The following is a 20,088-nucleotide window of genomic DNA, read 5'->3' on the forward strand; positions in this document are numbered from 1 at the left end:
ATCCCCACTGTCAAACATGGTGGTGGCAGCATCATGGTTTGGGCCTGCTTTTCTTCAGCAGGGACAGGGAAGATGGTTAAAATTGATGGGAAGATGGATGGAGCCAAATACAGGACCATTCTGGAAGAAAACCTGATGGAGTCTGCAAAAGACCTGAGACTGGGACGGAGATTTGTCTTCCAACAAGACAATGATCCAAAACATAAAGCAAAATCTACAATGGAATGGTTCAAAAATAAACATATCCAGGTGTTAGAATGGCCAAGTCAAAGTCCAGACCTGAATCCAATCGAGAATCTGTGGAAAGAACTGAAAACTGCTGTTCACAAATGCTCTCCATCCAACCTCACTGAGCTCGAGCTGTTTTGCAAGGAGGAATGGGAAAAAATGTCAGTCTCTCGATGTGCAAAACTGATAGAGACATACCCCAAGCGACTTACAGCTGTAATCGCAGCAAAAGGTGGCGCTACAAAGTATTAACTTAAGGGGGCTGAATAATTTTGCACGCCCAATTTTTCAGTTTTTGAATTGTTAAAAAAGTTTGAAATATCCAATAAATGTCGTTCCACTTCATGATTGTGTCCCACTTGTTGTTGATTCTTCACAACAAAATACAGTTTTATATCTTTATGTTTGAAGCCTGAAATGTGGCAAAAGGTCGCAAAGTTCAAGGGGGCCGAATACTTTCGCAAGGCACTGTATATTGAAATTCCCACAGTGAGGCAGAAAAACAGCGAGAGAGCGCTCTGGTGTTCCTTTTAGCTTCACAACATCAATATTGTGCAAATGGTCACACAAACAGAAATTTCCCGGATACCTCCACATGCAGCTTTTGATTGAACAAGGTGAACGAGGACTAAAAAGGTGTACTATAGATGAGTTTGAAGGAGAGAAGGTGATGCTGTCATTGTCTCTGGGGCGTTTTGGGAGGCCCCAGATCCTGTGGCGTGTCAATGAATCAGGCTAAACGTGTGTGACAAGCAGCGGGCCAGGAGGGAGGGAATGAAAGAGGGATGGAGGAAGAAAAGTCATCCCCCCATCCCCATGCACCACATTGGTGTTGGTGGGGAGCTCTGGGGGTAATCTGCGGCTGCATGCGATAGAGAGACGAGCCCCTTTATTTAGACGCAATGGTAGGCCCCTAATTGCAGCTGATGCTGAGAAACACATGTTAAGAGGGGGCGAGTCAGATGTTAGCAGTACAACCATATGTTCCTCCTTCACCTACAGGAGATGGGCCTGTACCCAGAGACGACAGACAGCACAAGGGATCAGATCATGGCAGGCTGCGCACTGACAACTTGACTTGGGCTGAGTCCCAAATGGCCCCCTACACCCAATATAGTGTACTACTTTTTACTAGAGTGCTATGTGGAAAGAATCCTGGCAGGCTGCGCACTGACAACTTCACTTAAGTTGCATACCCAAATGGCACCCTATTCCCTATATAGTGCACTACTTTTGACCAGAGAACTATGGGCCCTGGTTAACACTATTACACTATATAGGAAATAGGGGGCCATTAGGGAAGCATACCCTTGACTTACTGTATTTGATTTATTATTGGCCAGGGACAACGCACAAATCTTCAATATTTCTGTAGAAAGGAATTCACTTTTGTTTCATCACTTTCACAGTTGTTATTTCGGGTTTTTATAGTTGCTCTAAGAAACACTGACTTTCAGTAAGTCCATTAAAATAAGGGGGAGCTGAAACGACAACATTGAGTATTATAAGTCAAACAGCTTTCCAAAAATGTGGTGCACAATTTAAAGGGGATCAACAGATGCTAAAAGGAGAAAATCTGACCATTATAACCCTTGTTAATATTTACTTAACACTATTATTTTACAAAAACATTTTATATTAGAACTTATAGAATATATTTCTAAGTTGTTTGTGAAAGCCCTGAAACATGTCAACAGTGCCTCTGTACAATATTTTGTATTACTTGTTAAACAAAATATCTTTCTCTGAGCAACTGTATTAGTATAACATAATAAAAACATTTTTTAGCATTCAATATAGCTCAGTATTCGTTTTATTTTTTTCAAGGATGCCAACAATTATGTGAGGATAACGACACAGCATTTTTCTAAAATGTTTTATGGGATTGGAGGACACGTTGGGAGGATCTTAGACTATTCCTTCAAATAGAATCTTTCCAGATCCTTGATATCCTTCGTCTGCACTTGTGGACTGCACTTTTCAGTTCAAACCACAGGTTTTCAATGGGGTTCAAGTCCAGAGACTGAGACTTTTATTTTGTGATCCATTAACCATTCCTTTGTGGATTTTGATTAGTTCTTCGGGTTATTGTCTTACTGGAAGATCCACTTGTGTCAGCCTCCTGGTAGAGCCCAAGCAGGTTTTTGGATAAAATGTCTTGGTATTGGGTAATGTTCATTCTGTTAAATAGTTATAGAGCGCCGCACTTTACACTTCCTTAGAGCTCAGCGCGTACGTACTATATGCACAATACAACAACACCCACAGACAATGCACACAATCAACCTCATCTCTCCTCACTCGCTCTCTATCTATCTCTCTTTTCATTCATTAAACTCCATCCTTCATCACCCTGTCTCTTTCTCTCCCTCTCTCTCTGTATCCTCCTCACACTATCTAGTTCCACTGCTCCCTTGGCGGTCAGGGGGGTGCCCTACCCACTACCCGCCGACGATTAAAGAAAGTGGCCCGGTATTAAAAACAAATAATCAATCATTGCTCATGTTGCGTTGGATTATGGGCGGGCTCGTCAAGACGATTAGTTAGAGTGGTTGTGCGAGCGCTGAGGCTCCGCTGAGCTTTACATATGCAAACAGTAGAGTAAAGCAGAGCAGTAGAGTGCAATGCTAGCGCAAAGCTCACTAGACGCTCAATCATGCAGAGCGGAGCACATTGATATGGGAGGTGGTGCCGCACAGGAAATTAGCTGGATAATAACGGCTGACAATCAATATTTATGTTTGTGCTTCACAAATAATTAAATAAAATTGGCCTCGGCTGCGTTTTGTGGGCCCCCTCGCTTGCTGTAATTGATGGACAAGTCACATAATACTGTAAGTTGCATGGGCTCACCGTGTGCAATAATAGTTTAGACATTGGTTAACATCCCTATTAGTGAGGATTTCTTCTTTGCCAAGATAATCCGTCCACCTGAGGTGTGGCATATCAATAAGCTGATTAAACAGCATTACACAGGTGCACCTGTGGACAATAAAAGGCCACTCTAAAATATGCCACCAGAGCTGATGCCAGAAAATGTTCATTTCTCTACCATAAGCTGCCTCCAACGTCGTTTTAGAGAATTTGGCAGTAATTCCAACTGGCCTCACAACCAGAGACCACGTGTATAGTGTTGTGCGGTGAGCGGTTTGCTGTGAAAAGAGTGCCGTTGGTGTTATGGTAAGAGCAGGCATACGCTACGGACAACAAACAATTGCATTTTATCGATGGCAATTTCAATGCAAAGAAATACCATGAGATCCTGAGGCCCATTGTAAGGTCAATTAAATAAAAAAATCTGTGACCAACAGATGCATATCTGTATTCCCAGCCATGTGAAATCAATAGATTAGGGCCTAATGAATTTATTTAAATTGACTGATTTCCTCATATGAACTGTAACTCAGTAAAAGCTTTAAAATTGTTGCATGTGGCGTTTATATTTTTGTTTAGTATAACTACACCCAGTCACGACAAAGGTATAGGCATCCTTCCTAACTCAGTTGCCGGAGAGGAAGGAAACTGCTGAGGCATTCTAGAAAACTGAGGACGAATCAACATTGTAGTTACTCCACAATACTAACCGAATTGACAGAGGGGGAAAAGGCAGCCTGTACAGAATAAAAAGATTCCAAAACATGCATCCTGTTAGTAACAAGGCACTAAATTAACACAGCAAAAGGTGTGGCAAAGCAATTCACTTTTTGTCCTCAATACAAAGTAGTATTTTTGGGGCGAATCAAATACAATGCATTACTGAGTACCACTCCATATTTTCACGTGTAATGGTGGCTGTATCATGTTATGGGTGTGTTTGAAATCATTAAGGACTGGGGCATAATCCTAGAGGAAAACCTGGTTCACTCTGCTTTCCACCAGACACTGGAAGATGAATTCACCTTAACTTAAAACACAATATCCTAGTAGCCTAGTGGTTAGACTGTTAGGCAAGTAACCAACATGTTGCTGGATCGAATCGCTGAGCAGACAAGGTAAAAAAAATATGTCGTTCTGCCCCTGAACAAGGCAGTTGGCCTACCGGGGAACAGTGGGTTGTCATTGAAAATAAGACTTGCCTAGTTAAATAAAGGTTGAAATTCAAAATAAAAACACATGGCCAAATCTACACTTGAGTTGCTTACAAAGACAGTGTATCAAGGCACAAGGCGAGACCCAAATGCAGACACAGGAGGCAGATGGTTGGAGTCTTACAATGTTTATTAATCCAAACGGGTAGTCAAGAGAATGGTCGTGGACAGGATCCATGGATCCGGAAGACATGCTGGGCCGTCTCCTTGGCTGAAGGTAGTTTGGGAAGAGGGATGAAATGAGCGGCCTTGGAGAAACGGTCGACTGCCATCAGAATGACAGTGTTGCCATCAGACAGAGGGAGCCCAATGACAAAGTCCAGAGATATATAAGACCAGTGTCGATGAGTAGTGGCTGCAGGAGGCCAGAAGGAGCTTGCCATGGAGTCTTATTTTGAGCACACACAGTGCATGCAGTGACGAAGGCAGAGACGTTAGGGACCAGTGGGCCACCAGAAGCGTTGTCGAAGGAAGGCTACGAACGCTGGATGACAGGTCAGCCTGGAGGAATGAGCCTATTCCAGGACCCGGGACCAGACTAGGGACAAACAGACGGTTAGCCGGGCCCCCTTCAGGTCCAGGTTGGGAGCGTTGCGCCTCACAAACCAGGTCTTCAATACCCCAATCCACAGTGGCAGTAAGGCATGAGGTAGGGAGAATGGTTTTGGAAGTCGAGGGTGTGGCAGAGGAACTATATAGGCGGGAGAGAGCATCAGGCTTCACATTTTTAGATCCAGTATGGTAGGAAATGGTAAAAGTTGAATCTGGTAAAACAGGAGGGCACACCAGGCCTGCCTTGAGTTGAAGCGCTTGGCTGAATGGAGATATTCCACGTTTTTATGGTCGGTCCAGACCAGGAATGGCTGTTCTGCTCCTTCCAGCCAGTGCCTACACTCCTTCAACACCATATTTACCGCCATGGGTTCTCGGTTGCCAACATCGTAGTTCCTCTCAGCAGGATTGAGACGATGGGACAAGAAGGCACAGGGATGAAGCTTCTGGTCCTGGGCAGATCGCTGGGTCAGGATGACCTCCACTCCAACATCCGAAGCATCCACTTCCACCACAAATTGGCGCGAGGGGTCCGGATGGATGAGTGCTGTTGTTAACCGAGGCTTCAGGTCCACAAAGGCTTTGTCGATAGCTGGAGACCATTTGAACGGTAACTTGGGGGAGGTGAGTGCTGAGAGGGGGGCTGCCAGGGTGCTGTAATCCCGAATGAAACGGCGGTAGAAGTATGCAAACCCAAGAAACCGTTGCAACTGCACCCTGTACGTTGGTTGAGGCCAATCCACCACTGTTTTCCCCTTTCCAGGATCCATCTAAACATTGCCCTCAGCAATGACATATCCCAGAAAGGTGATTGTAGAGCGGTGGAAATCACACTTCTCTGCTTTCACAAACAATTGGTTCTCCAGGAGGCACTGAAGGACCTGTCTGACGTGGAGTACATGTTCTTGGGCAGATTGGGAAAAAAAAAAGGATGTCGTCCAGGTAGAGGAACACAAACCGGTTTAGCATGTCCCGAAGCACATCATTGACCAAAGCCTGGAAGACAGCGTTGGTGAGTCCAAATGGCATGACCTGACACTCATAATGTCCACTGGCTGTATTGAAGGCTGTCTTCCACTCATCCCCCTCGCGTATCCGAACCAGGTGGTAGGCAATCCATATGTCCAACTTGGAAAACATGGTAGCCCCCTGGAGAGGTTCAAATGCCGAGGGGAGGTAGGGGGTAACGATTTGACCGTGATATCGTTAAGTCCCCGGTAGTCAATGCATGGGCACAGGGTCTTGTCCTCCACAAAGAAAAACCATGCGCCGGCAGGAGATGCAGAAGGACAGACGGCCCCAGTTGCCAGAGACTCCTCTATGTACTCCTCCATAGCCTTGGTCTCTGGTCCGGACAGAGAATACAGCTGACCCGAGGTGGTGTAGTGCCTGGGAGAAGATCAATGGCACAATCATAAGGATGGTGCAAGGGAAGTAGCACGTGCCTTACTGAACACTTCCAGGAGGTCATGGTATTCAGTAGGAAAAGCAGAGACATCCACAGTCTTGCTAACATCCTGAGGAGGATGACTTGGGGAAGGCTGTGCTGCTTGAAGGCAGTGGGAATGGCAAAAAGGACTCCAACCCAGGATGTAGCGTATGGCCCAGTCAATCACAGGATTGTGTTTTGTAGCCTGGAAAATCCCAAAACAACCGGAACATGGGGAGATGCAATGAGGAGGAACTGCATGGTCTCACTGCGGTTACAAGAAACCCGTAATTGAACGGGCACAGTACTATGGGTGACTTCCCCTATAGAGTGGACGTCCAGTGTCCTAGCATCCATGGGCACAGAGAGCGGCTGAGTGGGAATACCAAGCTCCGATGCTATCGTGGCATCCATAAGACATTCATCAGCCCCAGAGCCAATGAGTACTCGGAGAGACTTAGATTGGTCTCCCCACAGCACAAGAGCAAAAAGGGGTGTGCGGGTGATGGGAATTAGAGAACTCCCAGTCTGACTCACCATAGTACTGGTACCCATTAGAGACACGGGTTTCCTAATAGGGCAGGTAGCTATAAAATGTCCTGCCCCTCCACAGTACAGACAACTGTTATTATTCATCCCCCGTGAGCGCTCCCAAACTGATAGCCTAGTTCGTCCCAACTGCATAGGCTCAGGAATTTCCAAATCACCTGTTGTAGATTCACGAGCAAATGGCAGATTGTTGCTCCCAAACTGCTGTAGCCCAGGAGAGCGCCCTTCCCAACATTCGATCGGTCTGAAGAAAACAAAGAAAGCTGTAGCTCAAAAATAAGCGAGCAGAGAAAGAAAACCCTGGCAGGTACCAGGATTCCCCGAATATCGCTCTGGAGGAGGTACGAGGGGTTCACAGGGAGTCGGGATAGGCTGTACAAACTCACCACAGACAGGAAAAACATTACTGGATGATTGGGGTTTTCCAGAGGTGGTAGACAGTCTGAGCTAACTCCCTGATTTGCTCCATAATAGCCTTTAACCCATGGTCGTGGGTACAAAGTCCAGAAACAGGCAAGGGTCAAAACCAGGAGGACTAGAAAAAGGAGAATGCAAAAAGCAGGAGAACGGGAAAAAATGCTGGTTGACTTGGAAACATACAAGACGAACTGGCACAGAGAGACAGGAAACACAGGGATAAATACACTGGGGAAAATAAGCGACACCTGGAGGGGGTGGAGACAATCCCAAGGACATGTGAAACAGATTAGGGCGTGACACAGTGAATGTTCCAAAGTGGCCTCGTTACAGTTTGACTTACAACAACCAATTTAACAGAGCTTGAAGAATTTTCTCAAGAACAAAGGGAAAATGTTGCACAATCCAGGAGTGGAAACATTTACCCAGAAAGACTCACAGCTGTAATCAGTGCAAAACTACTTCTACAAAGTATTGATTCAAAGGTGTGAATACTTACAGTACCAGTCAAACATTCAGACACACCTACTCATTTTCCTTATTTTTACTATTTTCTACATTGTAGAATAATAGTGAAGACATCAAAACTATGAAATAACACATATGTAGTCACAAAAAAAGTGTTAAACAAATCAAAATATATTTTAAATTTCAGATTCTTCAAAGTAGCCACACTTTGCCTGATGACAGCTTTGCACACTCTTGGCATTCTCTCAACCAGCTTCATGAGGTAGTCACCTGGAATGCATCTCAATTAATAGGTGTGCCTAGTTAAAAGTTCATTTGTGGAATTTCTTTCTTTCTTAATACGTTTGAGCCAATCAGTTGAGTTGTGACAAGGTAGGTGTGGTATACAGAAGATAGCCCTATTTGGTAAAAGACCAAGTCCACATTATGGCAAGAACAGCTCAAATAAGCAAAGAGAAACGACAGTCCATCATTACTTTACGACATAAAGGTCAGTCAATACGGAACATTTCTTTAAGTGCAGTCCATCAAACGCTATGATGAAACTGGATCTCATGAGGACCACCACAGGAAAGGAAGACCCAGAGTTACTTCTGCTGCAGAGGATAAGTACATTAGAGTTAACACCACCTCAGATTGCAGCCCAAATAAATGCTTCACAAAGTTCAGGTAACAGACACATCTCAACATCAACTGTTCAGAGGATACTGTGTGAATCAGGCCTTAATGGTCGAATTGCTGCAAAGAAACCACTACTAAAGGACAACAATAATAAGAAGAGACTTGTTTGGGCCAAGAAACACAAGCAATGGACATTAGACTGGAGGAAATCTGTCCTTTGGTCTGACGAGTCCAAATACAACATTTTTGTCTCCAACTGCCATGTCTTTGTAGGGTGAACGGATGATCTCTGCATATGTGATGTGATCCCACCGTGAAGTATGGAGGATGAGATGTGATGGTGTGGGGGTGCTTTGCTGGTGACACTGTCAGTGATTTATTTAGAATTCAAGGCACACTCAACCAGCATAGCTACCACAGGATTCTGCAGCGATACGCCATCCCATCCAGTTTGCGCTTAGTGGGACTATCATTTGTTTTTCAACAGGACCTTGACCCAAAACACTCCTCCAGGCTGGTTAAGGGCTATTTGACCAAGGAGAGTGATGGGAGTGCTACATCAGATGACCTGGCCTCCACAATCACCTGACCTCAACCCAATTGAGATGGTTTGGGATGAGTTGGACCGCAGAGTGAAGGATAAGCAGCCAATAAGTGCTAAGCATATGTGGGAACTCCTTCAAGACTATTGGAAAACAATTCTTCATGAAGCTGGTTGCCAAGAGTCTGCAAAGCTGTCATCAAGGCAAAGGGTGGCTACTTTGAAGAAAATCAAATATCAAATATATTTTGAATTGTTTAATACTTTTTTGGTTACTACATGATTCCATATATGTTATTTCATCGTGTTGATGTCTTCACTATTATTCTACAACGTAGAAAATAGTAAAAATAAAGAAAAACCCTTTTGACTGGTTTTGTATGTAAATTATATATTTATGTATTTCAGTTTGGTCTGCTCTAATTATGTTTGTAACCAGTTTATAATAGCAATGAGGCACCTCAGGGGTTTGTGATATATGACCAATATAACACGGCTGGCTAAGGGCTGTGTCCTAGCACTCCGTGTTGCGTCGTGCATAAGAACAGCCCTTAGCCATGGTATATTGGCCATATACCACACCCCCCCCCCTGGCCTTATTGCTTAAATATAACATAGAAATGCCTCATGAGCTTAGTTAGACTCTTTTTCTCTGTCAGAACCCCAAATATGAGCAAATTTTACTCCATTGTGTGTAAACAATGTATAGCTTCAAAACATGGTTAAAACATAATTTTGATCTCATGGATGGTCAGTCCTTGAACCCATCCCTCACCAGTTTACCAAAAAAGTGTCAGGCTGAGCAGTTGTTTGAATACCAGATTGTAGCTTTAAAGAAATGAGAAGATATAGCAGCTTGACTCTGTATTTGAGTCACTTACTAAGGAGATGCCACCATCCTTTTTTCACTGCTTTGAAACTTTCCTCTGCTGTGTGTGTGTGTCTGTGTTGTGTTTGTGTGTCTATAGGTGTGTGTGCATGTGCGTAAATGCTTTGTGTGTGCACGCGTGCATATGTGATTGCGTGCATGCATGGCTGTGTTGTGTGTTATCATGTGTGTTTTCCTCCCCTTCAATTACATTGACTCCACTCAGTGATACACGGGTCAGGGAACTGCATTAAAGCTGTTCAGTCTGTGCAGTCTGGACAGTGTTTGAGTCCTACAGAGGAGCTATCACGTCTGGGTTCACTCTCTGTGCCAAGCACCGCTCCTCGTTCACAACCTAATGCATCGCAGATTCGCTGTTCAATCAAAGCCAATACACATGTTTCCGCAGTAAGACTAGGATGAGATTGTTCTCGAGGAAGATGGTTTGAATAAATGTGAGGTTGAATTGACATGTTATGTCATATAAAAACACTTTTTTTGTTGATTAAATGACTCCAAACTCTTGTTGAAACCAAGATCCGGTTTCAGGTTTCGATTGAATAAAGTTCCATATTTCTCAGTCCTAATTACATAGGTTACTCAAAATCCTCTAAGAGGAACTATTATTGGTTTAGAAAAATCAGCAAAGGTTATTTGTTTTATTTTTGTTCCTGAATTTCATGATTGCCTCTCAAAGTTGTACAACATTTGAGTAATATGCTTATTTTGTATTTAATTTACAAAAAGGAGGACAAGAGCTCTGTCCTTCTTTTCGTAATTTACTTTACCCTGTAGGCAGGGTACAGGTTGTAGAGGGGAAGACAGCAAGAAAGTACAGACTGGGGTGAGATTCGTACCCATGCCACTGTGGGCAATATGTCCATGGGAGTCTGCACAACTACAAACTACACTTGGCCACACTCCCACAACAGGGTAATATGTTTTTGAAGTGAAGAATGAGTGTCTAAATATTTTTGGGACAATTTAGATTATTTTTGTGAAAAGCTGGAGCATATTCTTTCAGCTGTCTTTCCCCCCTTTCATTCAGCTCTCAGACTATGGTACGCAATATACAGCCGAGATCTTGTTTTCGGAGTGAAATGCAGCATTCAGGATGAGGGTCAGAAAAGGAGGAAGTCATCGATTCACCTCTGTAGGTAGTACTGTCATCGGAACTGTGGGTGAGGGAGCTTGTGGCTCACCTCTGTTGGCGTTCTCCTCCACAAGGCCTGGGGTGTGGGGGTAGGTAGGGTTGGGGAGTGGGCTGGGCTGGCCGGAGCAGGTCTTATCCCCCCCTTCGTCCAGGCTGGGACCTTGGGGGCCCTGGGGGGAGGGCGTGGGGGAGCTGGCGGGCCGGGAGCTGGTCAATGAGCTGGAGGGTCTGGAGCTGGCACAGTTCTGGAGGGGCACAGGGAGAAGAGTAAGGAGTCAAGGACATACAGTGAGGGAAAAAAGTATTTGATCCCCTGCTGATTTTGTAAGTATGCCCACTGACCAATAAATGATCAGTCTATAATTTTAATGGTAGGTTTATTTGAACAGTGAGAGACAGAATAACAACAAAAAAATCCAGAAAAACGCATGTCAAAAATGTTATAAATTGATTTGCATTTGAATGAGGGAAATAAGTATTTGACCCCTCTGCAAAACATGACTTAGTACTTGGTGGCAAAACCCTTGTTGGCAATCACAGAGGTCAGATGTTTCTTGTAGTTGGCCACCAGGTTTGCACACATCTCAGGAGGGATTTTGTCCCACTCCTCTTTGCAGATCTTCTCCAAGTCATTAAAGTTTTGAGGCTGACATTTGGCAACTCGAACCTTCAGCTCCCTCCACAGCTTTTTTATGGGATTAAGGTCTGGAGACTGGCTAGGCCACTCCAAGACCTTAATATGCTTCTTCTTGAGCCACTCCTTTGTTGCCTTGGCCGTGTGTTTTGGGTCATTGTCATGCTGGAATACCCATCCACGACCCATTTTCAATGCCCTGGCTGAGGGAAGGAGGTTTTCACCCATGATTTGACGGTACATGGCCCTGTCCATCGTCCCTTTAATGCGGTGAAGTTGTCCTGTCCCCTTAGCAGAAAAACACCCTGAAAGCATAATGTTTCCATCTCCATGTTTGACGGTGGGGATGGTGTTCTTGGGGTCATAGGCAGCATTCCTCCTCATCCAAACACGGTGAGTTGAGTTGATGCCAAAGAGCTCCATTTTGGTCTCATCTGACCACAACACTTCACCCAGTTGTCCTCTGAATCATTAAGATGTTCATTGGCAAACTTCAGACGGGCATGTATATGTACTTTCTTGAGCAGGGGGACCTCGCGGGTGCTGCAGGATTTCAGTCCTTCCCTGAGAAGTGTGTTACCAATTGTTTTCTTGGTGACTTTGGTCCCAGCTGCCTTGAGATCATTGACAAGATCCTCCCGTGTAGTTCTGGGCTGATTCCTCACCGTTCTCATGATCATTGCAACTCCACGAGGTGAGATCTTGCATGGAGCCCCAGGCCAAGGGAAATTGACAGTTCTTTTGTGTTTCTTCCATTTGCGAATCGCACCAACTGTTGTCACCTTCTCACCAAGCTGCTTGGCGATGGTCTTGTAGCCCATTCCAGCCCTGTGTAGGTCTACAATCTTGTCCCTGACATCCTTGGAGAGCTCTTTGGTCTTGGCCATGGTGGAGAGTTTGGAATCTGATTGATTGATTGCTTCTGTGGACAGGTGTCTTTTATACAGGTAACAAACTGAGATTAGGATCACTCCCTTTAAGAGTGTGCTCCTAATCTCAGCTCGTTACCTGTAAAAAAGACACCTGGGAGCCAGAAATCTTTCTGATTGAGAGGGGGTCAAATACTTATTTCCCTCATTAAAATGCAAATCAATTTATAACATTTTTGACATGCGTTTTTATGGATTTTTTTGTTGTTATTCTGTCTCTCACTGTTCAAATAAACCTACCATTAAAATTATAGACTGATCATTTCTTTGTCAGTGGGCAAACGTACAAAATCAGCAGGGGATCAAATAATTTGCCCCTCTACAATCACTGTAATGATTGACTGAGGAAGAATAAAAACTGTAAACAAAAATAATACTTATATTTTAAGCAAAAAAAGAACAAAATGTGTGCTGAAAATAAATAGAATAAATGTATTAACAAAAAATGTAGAAAGAAAATAATATTCAAGGGTAATAATATTTCATCCTTTTGAAAGCATTCAGTTGATCAAATATCTTGTTTTCGGGCTTGATTCTTCTCATTGAGTGCACAAGTTTTCCCCGCTCAGCTTCTTCTTTGTTCTCGTTTGGGGTTTTGATTTGGAGGCGGGCTTAGAGGAGGGGAGTGCCGCCAACAGACAAAAGGTCTATGGGCTTTAGAATGGAAAGCTGTCCTAGCCGACAACCTGACATTACTTCCTCCTTCTGCTCCTTGTAATTCATTGGCAGATTCTCCTACTGACCTGGATGGAAACCTTACAAACTATAAACAAACCCATTTAAGAAAGAAGACCATGTGCAGACCAGTTGACCACCCAGTTAAAATTGTGAAATCCCTCCATGGCATTGTGCATGCAATCAAAGTGTTTTGTGGCACTCTCTATCCATCTCTATGGGCGACACATTTCACCATTTGAACACATTTAAAACAGGGAATCTCTCTAAGAGACCAAAATAAACTCCAATCATTGAATCCCATTTGTTTGCACAGCGATTAAACAGACTTCAGAGAGCACCAGGGCACTTCCATGGGCTCGGCCTCTTGTATTACATATGTCTGTCATGAAGGAATGCCTAGCATCACAGATGAACAAACTCTCAAAGTTATGCCTGCCGCTCCTTTTACAACCCCTACTCAATGTAGATCTCCAGGAAACACACACGCACCCACACTGTTCGCCCCCGGCTTCCTATATCTTGTCAAAACTTGAATTAAGAATACTTTTTTTTTTACTAATCCACTTCCAATATCGATATTTCAGTGCTTTCAAAGCCACGGAACTCCAAGTATTGAAAAGGGGTTGTTTTTTATTTGGGTGGTGCAACTGACAGCTTTATTTCACAAAGCAATCTGGCAGTGTGTGTACAAGTGTGGGGTCATGAGGGTCACCAGGCAGTTGGTATCAAGCAGGCAGGCAACATTGGTCTAGAGCTTGTGTATAAATTAACTTGAAGGGGGGACTCCCGGAGGTCTAAAAGGGCTGTTTGCACAACCTACAGCATTTTGGGGCTGCTGAACAGCGGTCAATAGGATTATTAAATTAACAATGACAGAATGTCATTAGATGTAATGATTGGGGGTAATTTTTTGCTTCGCTGCACTATACCTATGCTGACATGAATGCAGCGCCGGATCATTTAAGAGATGTGAACAACAACGCTGCGCTGTGTATCCTCTTTTTTTATTTAAATATTTGCTTTGATGTGCATTCTGAGAAATCTATGGACTAATGGCCATTTAGAAAACAGAGCTGAAACGAACAGCGTGCTTCATTCCAGTGTATCTGGTTATGCGTCACACAATCATTTTACATCAACCTTATGAAACATTCATAAAAAGCCTTTTAGATAAAACTATTTTGTATGTCTCATTTATCTTCTGAAGTACCATATGCAGTAACGGTATGCTGCAAAGAACTGTACCTTCCACCAGAGACGATACTGAATCCTATATTTTACAACTGGGGAGATATAGGGCATGTTCGGTCATCTAGAGCCAAATGTCTCCCATCTCCAGACAGACAGGTAGATACTGTATTTCAGCGGGATTTATGGGGCAAAATAGCATTAGCTAAAAAACATCCGCTGCATGGGCAAACTGGATGGCGGACTTTGAGATTGGAAAATTGCCAGAGAGCACTAAAAGGAGCACCCCCACACTGATAATACAGCTGCACGGTATATCAGCTACCCTGGGGTGTGTTTGCCCCCCCCCCCCCGAGCCATTTTTTTTTTTACTAGTCACAATCTTCACAGTGTCAGGAACTGTAACGGGGTCAAAAAGGAAGAAGGGGCGATATTCTAAAATCAATCTGCCTTTAAAAATGGTCTGATTCCCTTCTCAATTACCTGATGGTTGAAGGGTGGGGGGACTGGACTGGGGAACAAACTGCTCTGAGCCATAAAGCGTGACAACCCGGGAGAGGAGTTAATGTGATCACTCATAAGGGACGAGTTGCAGAAGGGGGTGGAGGAGAGGGGACAGTTGTTGTGTGTGAAGGGGGGTGGGGGGCTTTGGTTGGTGTGTGTATGTGTGGAGGGGGGCTATTAACTACTTTTAAAGCGCTTTGCCGGAGCTAAGTGATTGCAGGGAGCAGGAGGGAACAGTATAAATAGTGGCCTGACACTTTAATGTCAGGGGACAGCTCGTCCAGGATTAGAAACTTGTAACCCCAGTGGTGCGGGTGACATTGGTCGGGATGAAGGTGCTGGGCCGGCGTGCGGCATAGGGGCTATTACAGAGGTGCGTGTTTGATGTATAAGGGCTTCTAACATGGGGCTTTCCGCCAGCGGTACAAAAAGCATTGCTCAGCGGCTACTTCTCACTGACATTGCAGCATTGATGTGGAAAAGAACATGGTGTGTGTACTATGGTGAACTATGTATGAACTATGTGGTGAACTATGTGAATCTGTACACACACGTAAAAGGGATGCTAGGTTACATACTGAAAAACGTAGCGCTTTTCTTCTCTCCTTGATCCTTTTAACTGTGCTCCGAACCTGCAGCAAAGAGAGATACAAGAAAGAGCGAGAGAGAGAGAGAGAGAGAGCGCGAGAGAGGGGCAATAAGAGAGTTTGACACAGAACATACCATGCTGTATTTGTATTTATTAAGGATCCCCATTAGCTGCTGCTTTGGCAGCACCTACTCTTCCTGGGGTACAGGAACATTAAGGCAGTTATATACCATTTAAAATATTACATTACATAACACTTTTCACAACACATATAGGTGTTATCTCAGGCCACTACTCTACAATCAAATATCTACAATACAAATTCCATGTGTACGAGTGCGTGTCTTATCATGTGTGTGTGTCTCTTCACAGTCCCTGCTGTTCCATAACGTGTATTTTTGTCAGTTTTTTCCCCAAATCTGATTCTACTGCTTGCATCAGTTACCTGATGTGGAATAGAGTTCCATGTAGCCATGGCTCTATGTAGTACTGTACGTCTCCCATAGTCTGTTCTTGACTTGGGGACAATACAACACTTACAAAAACAAAACAAAAAATCATTCAAAGGCATCCCCCTGCATCTGGAAGCAAATTCAAAATAAAGAACAAAGTGGAGAGAGAGAGAGAGAGAGAGAGAGAGAGAGAGAGAGAGAGAGAGAGAGAGAGAGAGAGAGAGAGAGAGAGAGAGAGAGAGAGAGAGAGAGAGAGAGAGAGAGAGAGAGAGAGAGAGAGAGAGAGAGAGAGAGAGAGAGCGAGAGAGCGAGACAGAGAGAGAAACACACAAAGCACGCAGCACATTTTTTTAGGCCGATGAGCAGCACCGGAGAGGGGAAAACAGAAATGTTCCAGTTTGTCAGGGGTAATGGAACCTGAAAGTGACACATAGCGCCAGCAAACTAAGGAGACTACTTTAAGCTATCATCTGTCACATGGCAAGGGGAACCAACAAATGGAGCTATAGGAGGGAAAGGGTTGCACTAGCAGAACAGATTACATTTGCAGTGTGGAACAGTATCCAATAGTGCTGTTTGTTGCACACATAGATTACATCTCTTTTTTTGGTGGTTAAATGTTTTGGGCAGGGTATATTTACAGTATGAATGCATATTACATTGTAGGCTATTTTTTGTATATATATTTATTGTTTCAGTAGAATTTGGTTTACATGAAAATGGAGCTACTAAAGTAACAATAGCAAGGCAAGGATTCACTTGAAAGTCATCAACTGAATTACTGATAGATATTTCCCTAAAGCTGGCTATTAACATTACTAGAATGTGTTTAAGGTTTCCAATGGAATGCTTTAAAATGACATTTTTTATTCATAATATATTTTGTGCGATTCATTTCATCATACCTCTTCCTACAAATTGGCTACATTTAAAAATGTTTTACGACTTTATGTTAAGCCTGCAGGAGTAATGCATCCCAATGCTGTTATTATGCATCGTAAGACTTGGCATAAGCATGTATGACCCCTTATGTCTCGTTATCAACTTGACTAAAACTATTTTGAGTCAGTTAAAAACGTCCTACATGGAGAGACAATCAAATATCATAAGCCTTACAATACATTTTAAAGGCTCATGCATGCTTATAACAACAACAAAAGACACAAGTTCAGGCTTTACTGATCTGTATTCTATCGATCCTGTTTACTACTGTCACTGTGAAGCATTTCCGTCCAATGACGTTTTCTTCAATGAGGCTGGTAGCTGTCACCATACACTGTAAATTTGTAACGGGCTCCGGCGCACTCAGGGGCAGCCCGCTCCATTAGTGAATATGCATTATTTCTTATGGCTTCATTAGGCTGCGGCATGTCATAATTTATGACGCTACACTGAAATACACACACTAAAAATAGTGTGTGTGTGTCTGTCTATGTGTGTGTGGCAGGGGGATGTTTTGCATACACACAATCGCTGAGCGGGCCCATAATGAAGAGAGCAGAAGGCTCCTGACAGGCAGAATCAACAGAGCAGTGTCATATTCCACACCCCTATTAATCCTGACGGGATGAGGAGCGGCGAGCGTTTGAGATGAGTTTAGATAATGTTTACACAGCGATATTCAGGGGGAATCCTGGTGTTTTTGTTCATATCAAAGCTGGGGAAATTACGTGACATTGACCTGCCGAGCATTTGAAATGCGTTTGAGATGCGTTTAGATAATGTTTACCAACCGCTGTTAAAGGGGAAATCCTGGTTATTTCGATAGCATAAAAGAAAAGGCGAGAGGCAATTAAGTGACATTGACTTAATTAATCATTTGACAATGAAGGGAAGGGCATTGTTTTAGACGATTGTTATGCGTTTAAGGATTTCTGTTGCCTGAAGATTTTGCAGGGATGTAACCGCGAGTCTCCGTTGTAAATGGGAGAAAAACTATTAGCACATGAAAGACGTGCATGTACACACACCTGCCGACATCCTTAGAGTTGATTGAAATAAAAAGTAATCAAAGAGGAGGATGAAGAGCTGACCAAGGAGAAAAAGTGAATTGGGATAAATTATGTAATCATTCAATCAAGTAATTTAATATATGTTGCAATGGAGTGTAATATCAGTGGGTATGATATATGTAACATTGTGTTTTCCTACTTATGAAACCTGCAAACAACAAGAGTATTTTCCAGCTTTGCATTAAAATGCACAGTACATTTTAGAAAATGTTGGTAACTTTCAATAAATTAGAATTTGATTGAATCTTTTCAACTTTCATTGCAATCTATTCATTGCAATCTGTGTAACATGTAACTCTAATTGACAATAAAACGCACACTACTCATTGATGTAATTGTTCATATTGATATTTAGATTTAAGGGACCATTTGAATCAAATAACATAGAACAAATACATACGATCTATCACTGTTCTCAAAGAATAATGCTGAGTAACACTTTATAATAAATAGTTAATTACTGAACATGATTCAATTGTGTTACCTACTCCTATACAGTGATATAAGAAGGTTCAATATAATCCACTGGTGTGTACACGCATAGAGATCCCACACATATCCCTGATTCTATATGTAATTCTTTGCCAACACCAATGTTGCGAAAAGAAAATGAACGTAACAAGACCAATGGACCGCAGGTCCCAACATATTAAAATGAATAAATCAATTACAATATCCATCCAGGCCTTTGCCACATGGGAAATTTGTGTGACTGGACCTTCTCAAATAGTATTTGAGTACCCCTGATCTAAGGGGATACCATCTGGCAACTCTCCACTTATCGGAAGAAGAGAAGATGAATGTCAACACCTACAACAGTCAAATTCATACACGTGCTCTCTCCTCTTTATGTCTTCCTCTCTCATTGTACTTGTTTGAACAAAGGGTGCTCAACTTGTACTGCACTGACTCAGATGACTGATGATTGTCTAAAAGACATGATAATAAGATGATAGTTGGATCTAATTTGTTATTGAAAAAAAATCACTTGTTATGGCTTGACATCACCTGCCATCAAATGGTTGGAGAGTTACTTATCCAATAGAACTCAGGAGAGTATTCTTCAATGGAAGCTTCTCTAAAATCAGATAAGCTCAAATGACTACGTATGCTGATCATTGCACACTCCACACATCAGCACCTACAGAGAGTGAGCTCACTGAGACTCTTAGCAAGGAGTTAAATACATCTAAAACCAAAGACATTGTATTTGGTTCAGAGCATTAACTTCGACCTAAGCCTCAACTGGAGTTGTGCATAAAGGATGTGACCATTGAACAAGTTGAAGAAGCTGAACTCGTCGCAGTAACATTGGATGGTCAGTTTGACAAAGTCATACTCACAAAGTTGTTGTGGAGATGGGGAGAGGTGCAGTATGTCTGTTATAAAAAGATGTCCTGCGTTTTTGACAGAAAGATCCACTGTACTAGTTGATCAGGCTTTGATCTTCTCCCATCTTGATTACTGTCCGGTAATATGGTCAGGTGCAGCAAAGAAAGGCCTTGCCATTAACTGTATGCAGGGAACTAACATCAACAACATGCATGGTAGTCTTTCCTTGTTGAGGGTTGAGGAGAAAATGGACTACTTCTCTTTTACTCTTGTTAAGAAACATTTGTGCTTTGCACACCTGGATTGTACAATATTTGGACATAAAAACAATATTCAAGCTTGGTCAAGTTGGTTGTTGACATTTTAAAGCCTTGCCATAGATTTTCAAGCCAATTGAAATCAAAACTGTAACTAGGCCAATCAGGAAAATTCTATTTATTTTTGGTAAGCAATATTGTCCTGCTGAAAGGTGAATATATCTCCCAGTGTCTGATGATAAGAAGACTAAACCAGGTTTTCCTGCCTGTGGCTAGGTATGTTCCATTTCTTTTTTTTCTCCTTTCTTTTTTGTTGTTGAATTTTTACCCCTTTTTCTCCCCAATTTCGTTGTATCCAATTGTTTTTAGTAGCTACTATCTTGTCTCATCGCTACAACTCCCGTACGGGCTCGGGAGAGACGAAGGTTGAAAGTCATGCGTCCTCCGACACACAACCCAACCAAGCCGCACTGCTTCTTAACACAGCGCCATCCAACCCGGAAGCCAGCCGCACCAATGTGTCGGAGGAAACACCGTGCACCTGGCAACCTTGGTTAGCGCGCACTGCGCCCGGCCCGCCATAGGAGTTGCTGGTGCGC

The 20,088-nt window shown here is 43.1% G+C and overlaps 1 protein-coding gene across 2 annotated transcripts in view; it reads right to left on the bottom strand.

Moving 5' to 3' along the window:
• Window positions 1-20,088, bottom strand: part of LOC139408964 (adhesion G protein-coupled receptor D2) — a 158,143-nt gene that overhangs the window by 58,762 nt on the left and 79,293 nt on the right. Inside the window, exons 22-23 of one of the 2 annotated variants that reach the window (XM_071153495.1) lie at window positions 15,426-15,479; window positions 10,964-11,159 (exon numbers count right to left, since the gene is read on the bottom strand). In XM_071153495.1, coding sequence (XP_071009596.1) covers window positions 10,964-11,159; window positions 15,426-15,479 — 250 coding nt within the window. Of the gene's footprint in view, window positions 1-10,910; window positions 11,160-15,425; window positions 15,480-20,088 lie in introns of both variants that reach the window. The other variant, XM_071153496.1, reaches the window with a different exon arrangement.

The sequence above is a fragment of the Oncorhynchus clarkii genome, chromosome 5 (genome assembly GCF_045791955.1).
Source record: "Oncorhynchus clarkii lewisi isolate Uvic-CL-2024 chromosome 5, UVic_Ocla_1.0, whole genome shotgun sequence".
In the NCBI taxonomy this organism is placed as follows: domain Eukaryota; kingdom Metazoa; phylum Chordata; class Actinopteri; order Salmoniformes; family Salmonidae; genus Oncorhynchus; species Oncorhynchus clarkii.